At 37.1% G+C, this 11,608-nt stretch overlaps 1 protein-coding gene across 1 annotated transcript in view; it reads right to left on the bottom strand.

The window, feature by feature from the left end:
* The window catches only part of LOC125939131 (amine sulfotransferase-like), a 38,002-nt gene extending 27,823 nt beyond the window's left edge, over positions 1-10,179 (bottom strand). Inside the window, exon 1 of the mRNA XM_049654656.1 lies at positions 9,903-10,179. Within this exon, the coding sequence (XP_049510613.1) occupies positions 9,903-10,076 (174 nt within the window). The 5' untranslated portion in view covers positions 10,077-10,179. The remainder of the gene's footprint in view (positions 1-9,902) is intronic.
* Positions 10,180-11,608: the final 1,429 nt, after the last annotated feature.

Genomic DNA, 11,608 nt, shown 5'->3' with positions numbered 1-11,608 from the left:
CTTTAGAGAAGTGTCTATTCATGTTTTCTGCCCATTTCTTCACTGTGTTATTTGTGTTTCGGGTGTGGAGTTTGGTGAGCTCTTTATAGATTTTGGATACTAGCCCTTTGTCCAATATGTCATTTGCAAATATCTTTTCCCATTCCGTTGGTTGCCTTTTAGTTTTGTTGGTTGTTTCCTTTCCTGTGCAGAAGCTTTTTATCTTCATAAGGTCCTAGTAGTTCATTTTTGCTTTTAATTCCCTTGCCTTTGGGGATGTGTCGAGTAAGAGATTGCTACGGCTGAGGTCAGAGAGGTCTTTTCCTGCTTTCTCCTCTAGGGTTTTGATGGTTTCCTGTCTCACATTCAGGTCCTTTATCCATTTTGAGTTTATTTTTGGGAATGGTGTGAGAAAGTGGTCTAGTTTCAACCTTCTGCATGTTGCTGTCCAGTTCTCCCAGCACCATTTGTTAAAGAGACTGTCTTTTTTCCATTGGATATTCTTTCCTGCTTTGTCAAAGATGAGTTGGCCATACTTTTGTGGGTCTAGTTTTGGGGTTTCTATTCTATTCCATTGGTCTATGTGTCTGTTTTTGTGCCAATACCATGCTCTCTTGATGATTACAGCTTTGTAGTAGAGGCTAAAGTCTGGGATTGTGATGCCTCCTGGTTTGGTCTTCTTCTTCAAAATTACTTTGGCTATTCTGGGCCTTTTGTGGTTCCATATGAATTTTAGGATTGCTTGTTCTAGCTTCAAGAAGAATGCTGGTGCAATTTTGATTGGGATTGCATTGAATGTGTAGATAGCTTTGGGTAGTATTGGCATTTTAACAATATTTATTCTTCCAACCCATGAGCATGGAATGTTTTTCCATTTCTTTATATCTTCTTCAATTTCCATCATAAGCTTTCTATAGTTTTCAGCATACAGATCTTGTACATCTTTGGTTAGAGTTATTCCTAAGTATTTTATGCTTCTTGGTGCAATTGTGAATGGGATCAGTTTCTTTATTTGTCTTTCTGTTGCTTCATTATTAGTGTATAAGAATGCAACTGATTTTTGTACATTGATTTTGTATCCTGCAACTTTGCTGAATTCATGTATCAGTTCTAGCAGATTTTGGTGGAATCTATCGGATTTTCCATGTATAATATCATGTCATCTGCAAAAAGCGAAAGCTTGACTTCATCTTTGCCAATTTGGATGCCTTTGATTTCCTTTTGTTGTCTGATTGCTGATGCTAGCACTTCCAACAGTATGTTAAACAACAGCGGTGAGAGTGGGCATCCCTGTCGTGTTCCTGATCTCAGGGAAAAAGTTCTCAGTTTTTCCCCATTGAGGATGATATTAGCTGTGGGCTTTTCATAAATGGCTTTTATGATGTTTAAGTATGTTCCTTCTATCCCGACTTTCTCAAGGGTTTTTATTTAGAAAGGATGCTGGATTTTGTCAAATGTTTTTTCTGCATCGATTGACAGGATCATATGGTTCTTATCTTTTCTTTTATTAATGTGATGTATCACGTTGATTGATTTGCGAATGTTGAACCAGCTCTGCATCCCAGGAATGAATCCCACTTGGTCATGGTGAATAATTCTTTTTATACGCTGTTGAATTCGATTTGCTAGTATCTTATTGAGAATTTTTGCATCCATATTCATCAGGGATATTGGCCTGTAGTTCTCTTTTTTTACTGGGTCTCTGTTTGGTTTAGGAATCAAAGTAATACTGGCTTCATAGAATGAGTCTGGAAGTTTTCCTTCCCTTTCTATTTCTTGGAATAGCTTGAGAAGAATAGGTATTACCTCTGCTTTAAACGTCTGGTAGAACTCCCCTGGGAAGCCATCTGGTCCTGGACTCTTATTTGTGGGGAGATTTTTGAAAACTGATTCAATTTCTTCGTTGGTTATGGGTCTGTTCAAGCTTTCTATTTCCTCCTGATTGAGTTTTGGAAGCGTGTGGGTGTTTAGGAATTTGTCCATTTCTTCCAGGTTGTCCAATTTGTTGGCATATAATTTTTCATAGTATTCCCTGATAATTGTTTGTATCTCTGAGGGATTGTAATAATTCCATTTTCATTCATGATTTTATCTATTTGGGTCATCTCCCTTTTCTTTTTGAGAAGCCTGGCTAGAGGTTTGTCAATTTTGTTAATTTTTTCAAAAAACAAACTCTTGGTTTCATTGATCTGCTCTACAGTTTTTTTAGATTCTATATTGTTTATTTCTGCTCTGATCTTTATTATTTCTCTTCTTCTGCTGGGTTTAGGCTGCCTTTGCTGTTCTGCTTCTATTGCCTTTAGGTGTGCTGTTAGATTTTGTATTTGGGATTTTTCTTGTTTCTTGAGATAGGCCTCGATTGCAATGTATTTTCCTCTCAGGACTGCCTTCGCTGCATCCCAAAGCATTTGGATTGTTGTATTTTCATTTTCGTTTGTTTCCATATATTTTTTAATTTCTTCTCTAATTGCCTGGTTGACCCACTCATTCGTTAGTAGGGTGTTCTTTAACCTCCATGCTTTTCGAGGTTTTCCAGACTTTTTCCTGTGGCTGATTTCAAGCTTCATCGCATTGTGGTCTGAAAGTATGCATGGTATGATCTCAATTCTTGTATACTTATGAAAGGCTGTTTTGTGACCCAGTATGTGATCTATGTTGGAGAATGTTCCATGTGCACTCGAGAAGAAAGTATATTCTGTTGCTTTGGGATGCAGAGTTCTAAATATATCTGTCAAGATAGTTAGTTTATAACTATCTTGATGGATAGACCCTGTAATTATTATATAATGCCCTTCTTTATCTCTTGTTACAGCCTTTAATTTAAAGTCTAGTTTGTCTGATATAAGTATGGCTACTCCAGCTCTCTTTTGGCTTCCAGTAGCATGATAAATAGTTCTCCATCCCCTCACTCTCAATCTGAAAGTGTCCTCAGGTCTAAAATGAGTCTCTTGTAGACAGCAAATAGATGGGTCTTGTTTTTTTATCCATTCTGATACCCTATGTCTTTTGGTTGGTGCATTTAACCCATTTACATTCAGTGTTATTATAGAGAGGTATGGGTTTAGAGTCATTGTGATGTCTGTATGTTTTATGCTTGTAGTGATGTCTCTGGTACTTTGTCTCACAGTATCCCCCTTAGGATCTCTTGTAGGGCTGGTTTAGTGGTGATGAATTCCTTCAGTTTTTGTTTGTTTGGGAAGACCTTTATCTCTCCTTCTATTCTAAATGACAGATTTGCTGGATAGAGGATTCTCGGGTGCATATTTTTTCTGTTCATCACATTGAAGATTTCCTGCCATTCCTTTCCGGCCTGCCAAGTTTCAGTAGAGAGATCTGTCACGAGTCTTATAGGTCTCCTTTTATATAGAGAGCACGTTTATCCCTAGCTGCTTTCCGAATTTTCTCTTTATCCTTGTATTTTGCCCGTTTCACTATGATATGTTGTGCAGATCGATTCAAGTTATGTCTGAAGGGTGTTCTCTGTGCCTCTTGGATTTCAATGCCTTTTTCCTTCCCCAGATCAGGGAAGTTCTCAGCTATTATTTCTTCAAGTGTACCTTCAGCACCTTTCCCTCTCTCTTCCTCCTCTGGAATACCAATTATGTGTATATTATTTCTCTTTAGTGCATCACTTAGTTCTCTAATTTTCCCCTCATACCGCTGGATTTTTTTATCTCTCTGTTTCTCAGCTTCTTCTTTTTCCATAATTTTATCTTCTAGTTCACCTATTCTCTCCTCTGCCTCTTCAATCTGAGCTGTGGTCATCTCTATTTTATTTTGCAGCTCATTAATAGCATTTTTTAGCTCCTCCTGGCTGTTCCTTAGTCCCTTGATCTCTGTAGCAAGAGATTCTCTGCTGTCTTCTATACTGTTTTCAAGCCCAGCGATTAATTTTATGACTATTATTCTAAATTCACTTTCTGTTATATTGTTTAAATCGTTTTTGATCAGTTCGTTAGCTGTCGTTATTTCCTGGAGATTCTTTTGAGGGGAATTCTTCCGTTTCGTCATTTTGGATAGTTCCTGGAGTGGTGAGGACCTGCAGGGCACTTCCCCTGTGCTGTCTTGAATAACTTGTGTTGGTGGATGGGCCGCAGTCAGACCTGATGTCTGCCCCCAGCCCACTGCTGGGTCTACAGTCAGACTGGTGTGCACCTTCTCTTCCCCTCTCCTAAGGGCGGAATTCACTGTGGGGTGGCATGACTCATCTGGGCTACTTGCACACTGCCAGGCTTGTGGTGCTGGGGATCTGGCGTATTAGCTGGGGTAGATCGGCAAGGTGCACAGGGGCGGGAGGGGTAGGCTCAGCTCGCTTATCCTTTGGAGATCCGCTTTGGGAGGGGCCCTGCAGCACTGGGAGTGAGTCAGACCTGCTGGAGGGATGGATCTGCAGAAGCACAGCATTGGGTGTTTGCGTGGTGCAAGCAAGTTTCATGAGGGGAACTGGTTCCCTTTGGGATTTTGGCTGGGGGATGGGCGAGGGAGATGGTGCTAGTGAGCGCCTTTGTTCCCCGCCAAGCTGCACTCTGTCGTCTGGGGCTCAACAACTCTCCCTCCGTTGTCCACAGCTCTCCCGCTCTCCAAGCAGATCTTTTAACTTATAACCTTCCAGATGTTAAGTCCCGCTTGCTGTCCGAACACACTCCGTCTGGCCCCTCCGCTTTTGCAAGCTAGACTTGGAGGCTCTGCTTTGCCGGTGGGCTGCCCCTCCGCCCTGGCTCCCTCCCGCCAGTCCGTGTAGCATGCACCACCTCTCCACTCTTCCTACCCTCTTCCATGGGCCTCTTGTCTATGTTTGGCTCTGGAGAATCCATTCTGCTAGTCTCTGGTGATTTTCTGGGTTATTTAGGCAGGTGTGGGTGGAATCCAAGTGATCCGCAGGACGCGTGAGCCCAGCGTCCTCCTATGCCGCCATCTTCCCAGAAGCCTCTCCAAGCAGTCAATACTTGTTCTTATTAAACTGTGCCCCAAAATAAAAATGGATGGAAAACTTCCAAACTCATTCTATGAGGCCAGATTTACCTTGATTCCAAAACCAGACAGTGCTCACTTCAGCAGCACATGTACAAAACCAGATAAAGACCCCACTAAAAAAGAGAATTACAGGCCAATATCCCTAATGATCATGGTTGCAAAAATTCTCTACAAGATACTAGCAAATTGAAGCCAACAGGACATTAGAAGAACCACTCACCACAATCAAGTGGGATTTAACCAGGGCTGCAAAGGTGGTTCAATATTTGCAAATCAATCAATGTGATATATTACATTACTAAAAGAAAGACAAGAATCATATGATCCCCACAATAGATCCAGAAAAAAGCATCTGATCAAGTACAACATCCTTCATGATAAAACCCCTCAACAAAGTAGGGATAGAGGGAACATAGCTCAACATTATAAAGGCATATATGAAAGACCCAAAGCTAATATAATCCTCAATGGTGAAAAACTGAGAGTTTTTCCTGTAAGGTCAGGAACAAGAAAGAGATCCACACTCACCATTGTTTTTTAACATAATACTAGAAGTCCTAGCCTCAGCAATGACAATAGAAAGAAATAAAATATATCTTATTTGGCAAGGAAGAAGTCGAACTTTTATTATTTGCACACGACATGATTCTCTATAAGGAAAACTCAAAAGACTCCAGCAAACAACTGCTAGAGCTGATACATGAATTCTGCAAAGTCACAGGATATAAAATCCATGTACAGATATCGATTGCATCTCTATATCCCAATAATGAAGCAGCAGAAAGAGAAACCAAGGATTTATCCCTTTACAATGGCACCAAGACCTATAAGATACCAAGAAATAAACCTAATCAAAGAGGTAAAGGATCTAAAAATATAGAACACTTATGAAAGAAATTGAAGATGATAGGAAGAAATATCTAAGCATTCTATGCTCATGGACTGGAAGAACAAAAATTGATGAAATATCTATACTACCCAAAGCAATCTATACATAAATGCAATCCTTATCAAAATACCATGAGCAGTTTCCACAGAGGTACAACAAATGAACCAAAAATTTGAATGGAATGACAAAAGTCCCTGAATAGCTGAAGCAGTAATGAAAAAGAAAACAGAGTTGGAGGCATTATTATTCCAGTCTTCAAGTGGTATTACAAAGCTGTAGTGAGCACAAAAGTATCATATTGGCACAAAAACAGATACACATATCAATGGAATGGAATAGAAAACCCAGAAATGGACTCACAAGTTTATTGTCAACTAATCTTCAACAAAGCAGGAAAGAATACCCACTGGGGAAGAAAAGACAGTCTATTCAACAATTGGTATTCAGAAAACTGGAAATCAACAAAGAGAAGAATGAAATTGTACCTCTTTCATACACCATACACAAAAATAAGCTTGAAATGGACAAAGGACCTAAATCTGAGAACAAAACAAAAAAAAAAAATCCTAGAGAAGAACACAATCAGCAATATCTTTGACACAGCTGCAGCAACTATTTACTAGATATGTCTCTGAGAGTCAAGGGAAACAAAATCAAAATTCAACTATTGGGACTTCATCAAGATAAAATTTCTGCACAGTGGAGGAAACAATCAACAAAAGTAAAAGGCAACCTTTGGAATAGGAGAAGATATGTGTAAATGACATAGGATAAAGGGTTAGTATCCAAAGTTTATAAAGAATTTTCCAAACTCAACACCCAAAAAACAAATAATCCAGTTAAGAAATCGGCAGAAGACATGAATAGACATTTTCCCAAAGAAGACATCCAGATGGCTAAGAAACACATGAAAAGATGCTCAACATCACTCACCATCAGGATAATAAAAATCAAAACCACAATGAAATATCACATCATACCTGTCAGAATGGCTAAAATGCACAACACAGGAAACACAGATGTTGGTGAGAATACAGAAAAATGAGGACTCTCTTATATCCTTGGTGGGAATACAAACTGGGGAAGCCACTCTGGAAAACAGTATGAAGGCTCCTCAGAAAGTTAAAAATAGCACTACTCTAAGTTCCAACAATTGTACTACTAGCATACAAAAATACAGAATCGAAGGTGTACACACATCCCAATGTTTATAGCAGCATTACAAACAATAGCAAAATTACATAAAGAGTTCAAGTATCCATTAACCTCTGAATAAATAAAGAAGATGTGGTGTATGAATGTGTGTGTGTGTGTGTATATATATATATATATACACACACACATACATACATATATATATACATATATATGTGTGTGTATATATACCCTCTCCCCACACACACAATGGATTATTACTCAGCCATCAAAAAGAAGGAAATCTTGCCATTTGCAATGATGTGAATGGAGCTAGAGTGCATTATGCTAAGCAAAATAAGTCAGTGAGAGAAAGAAACACAAATACCATATGATTTCACTCATATGTAGAATATAGGAAGCAAAACAGATGAATATACGAGAAGGGAAAAAAAAGGAATCAAATAATAAGAGACTCTTAACTATAGAGAACAAACAGGATTGATGGAGGGAGGTGGGTAGGGGATGGGTTCAATGGGTGATGTTACTAGGGAGGGCACTTGTGATGAGCACTAGTTGTTATGTCTAAGTGATGAATCACTAAATCCTGAAACTAATATTATACTATATGTTAACCAACTAGAATTTAAATAAAACTAGTTTTTAAAAAAATTGAAGCTAAAAAAATACACTAAAATACAAAGTTATCAAGTACTATTTATTCCAGGGATACAAGGATGGTTCAACATCCACAAATCGGTGTGATGTGCCACATTAACAAAATGAAGCATCAAAACCTTATTGTCATTGCAATAAGTGCAGAAAAAGCATTTGACAAAAGTGAACATCCATTCATGATATAAAGTCTCAACAAAACGGGTATGGAAGAAACATACCTCAGCTTACAAAGTGCCATTATGACAAGTTCACAGGATCATACCCAATGATAAACAACCGAAAGCTCTTCATCTAAGATCACAACCAGGATTAGAATGCCCATTCTCACTCATTTTATTGGAAATCATAGCAACAGCAATTAGGCTAGGAAAAGAAATAAAAGGGATCCAAGACAGAAAGGAAGAATAAAACTCTCTATTTGCAGATGATCATGATATTATATACAGGAAGACCTAAAGAGTCTACCAAAAACACTGTTAGAACTAATAAAAATTCAATTAAGTTGTTAAATTGCAGGATATGAAATAAGAATGCAAATATAAGTAGCATTTCTTTTCCTTTAAATTTGTTAAGTTTATTTCCATTTTTTTAAAGAGAGAGAGCGCATGCACATGTGTGAGTGGGGGAGGGGCAGAGAGAGAGGGAGAGAAAATCCCAAGCAGGCTCTGCACTTTCAGCACACAGCCCAATGCAGGGCTGGAACCCACAAACGGTGAGATAATGACCTAGGCCAAAATCAAGAGTTGGATGCTGCCCAGGAGCCCTGTAAGTTGCCTTTCTATATACTAACAACAAACTATCAGAGAAATTAAGAAACATCTCATTTATGATAGCATCAAAAAGAAAAAAATATGTAGGAATAAATTTATCCAAGGAGGTAAAAGACTTGTACATTGAAAACTAGAAGACACTACTTGAAGAAATGTTAGAAATCACAAATAAATGAAAAAATATTCCATGCTCATGGATAAGAAGAAACAACATTGTTAAATTGTCCATACTACACAAAGCGATCTACAGATTCAGTGCAATCCCTATCAATGTTACAATGTCATTTGTCACAGAAATAGAACAAACAGTCCTAAAATTTGTTTGTAAGCATACAAGACCCCAAATAGCTAAAGAAATTTTGAGAAAATAGAACAAAGCCTGAGGCATCAGACTTCTTAGTTTCAAATAATATTACCAAGTTATACTAACCAAAACACTAGGATACTGGTATTAAAGGAAAAAAAGACAGGTTGACCAATGGAACAAAATAGAGATTACAGATGTTAACCAACATCTGTATGGTCAATTAATTTATGGCAAAGGAGATGAGAATATATTATGGGGATAGGATAGACTCTTCAATAAATGGTGTTGGGAAAACTGGAGAGCCACATGCAAAAGAATGAAACTGGACCACTCTCTTACACCATACACAAAAGTTAACTCAGAACAGTTTAAAGATATGAATGTAATACCTGGAAGCATAAAACTCTTAGAAGAAAGCAGAGGTATAAGACATTGGTCTTAGCAATGGTTTTGTTATGGGAGTGGGGATATGACACCAAAAACAAATGCAACAAAAACAAAAGTAGGCAAGTGGGAGAATATCAAACTAACAAGCTTCTGTACAGCAAACTATCAACAAAATGTAAAGGCAACCTATTAAAAGGGGAAATATTTGTAAATCGTTTATCAAATAAAGGGTCAATATCCAAAATATATCAAGAACTCATACAAGAAAATAACAAAAATAACAAAAATCCATTTAAAACATTGGCAAAGAATTTGAATAGCTGTGAAAGTTTTACACACATAAATAGGTATATATGCATATATACACACACATATATATTAGCCTGATATGAGTGCTATAACAAAATAAGACCCATATACTTTGGGATTATTACACACTATGGTAATTAGTATAAGTTAATTTTCCTTCTCATGCACTTGGCTATTAAATGCAGCTCAACTATATGTCTGAAGTAGCTGCCTAAATGGTACATATTCCTGAGTCCTTTCCCAGCCACTTCAGCAATTTAGTGTTTGATAGGGTGTCTTCAATCTATCTACTTCAATATTTTCTCCATTTTCTTGTACAAATAAAAAATAACTTACAGCTATGTTGTAAAAGATCTCAATTCATAGAATATTCAATTCAGTTCACACTATAATATCTAATGCATCAAGTGTTTATCTCTGTATATACTACTAGTAAAAAGACAGAATTCCAATATTATAAAAGTATCATTTCATTTATTTGATTATCTATTAGAATACAGAACTCACCAGATTTGGGGTATGTAATAATGAAGACATCACTTTCTCTGATTACAAAATCATCTAAATTTTCTATAAATCCAATATCAAGTTCTTCACGACCAAAATGATATCCTTTAAATTTGAATAAAAATGAGTCTGCATCTTCCATATTTCAGTTACCTACAAAAAACAGACAAAATTATTTGGAAGAAATGCAGTAAAATTTTATGCAGTCTTCCTTTCCATATTTTCAGTTGGTGGCTATATATATATATGCTGAGAGAAGAAGCTTATCTCTTGTTTTCTTCACAAACACTGACAACTTACTGGCTCTGGAAGCTACTATCCTAGATTCCAGACCTGTAGAGTTTGGTCTGATGCCCAGGAGCCAGGTGTTTATGGGCTAGGTCTTAGTTTTATGTGTGTGTGCTCCATTTATGTAGGTACAGGGGAAATAGTGAAAAAATAATTATGTAATTGCAAAAAAAAATGCTCTTAATCAGAAATCATAGATAGATTAGATAGATAGATAGATAGATAGAATCACATATAGATAGATATCTCTAAAGCAGAAATTATATATACACTAGATAGATAGATAGATAGATAGATAGATAGATATAATCATAGAAAGATATCGGAAGAGAGAGAGATTGAATATACAAAGTGGACTTGAATGGGCTTCAGAAACATTTGTCTCCCACTACTCCTTCAGCAGCTGAGTTTTTATCCCTCTGGAACTGTAGTACAATATTTTAGCTTCTAGCAGGCTTGTACAAGTTTTATTTGTATACTTTCTGGGTGGGAGTTATGTATTCATAAGGTTTTTGGTAACTTTTAATTTGAACTTTGCTTTATTTCCTAACTTGCGACTTGCTTAGAGTAATTGGGGTGGAACAGGCATGAACTAATAGACATGAATATATTCCAGAATGCCTGAGAAATTGCATGTGAGCAATTAAATTGTCCATAATGAACAATGGACAATGGCACAAAGTAACTATGGAAGAAAACATTCAAATTATGGGTCATATGCTGAAAGTGCAAACCAAACTTTGTGAGTCATCATTGATGGGTATACTTTGCCTTTCATTATTATCTGTAGGTAGCCTTATGAAAAAATCTATTTTGATACTATGAACTCTGAGGTTTTATTTGACTTGGGGGTTCTTCCAGATGATTCTGAAGTGTCCTTTATTTCCATTTCCACAAAATAGTTAGTCATAGGAAGAGTTGAAAAAATAAGACCTTCAGAATCACACAATTTTCAAAGCAATTCCAGGAAGCCTGGGCCAAGGCTCATTTTAAGAAACAGGGAAGAAGGTAACTTAAAAAAATATTTTTGCAGTCACACTATTACTAGAAAAACTAGGAATGACAGCCTCTCTTTACAAAGGAGATTCATCACCTTCAACAAGTACAAAAAGATTGAGATACTACATGCATGTTTTCAGACCACAATGCTATGAAACTTGAAATCAACCACAAGAAAAAATAAGGAAAGATAACAAATACTTGGAGACTAAAGGACATCCTACTAAAGAATGAATGGGTTAACCAAGAAATTAAAGAGGAAATTAAAAAGTATATGGAAACCAACGTAAATGATAACACCACAACCCAAAACCTCTGGGATGAAGCAAAGGCAGTGTTAACAGGGAAGTATGTAGCATTCCAGCCTTCCTAAAAAGGAAGAAAGGT

The sequence above is a fragment of the Panthera uncia genome (assembly GCF_023721935.1).
Source record: "Panthera uncia isolate 11264 chromosome B2 unlocalized genomic scaffold, Puncia_PCG_1.0 HiC_scaffold_24, whole genome shotgun sequence".
NCBI classification, from domain to species: Eukaryota; Metazoa; Chordata; class Mammalia; order Carnivora; family Felidae; genus Panthera; species Panthera uncia.
The sequence above is the reverse complement of the archived record's forward strand: the minus strand, read 5'-3'. Positions and strand labels throughout refer to the sequence as shown.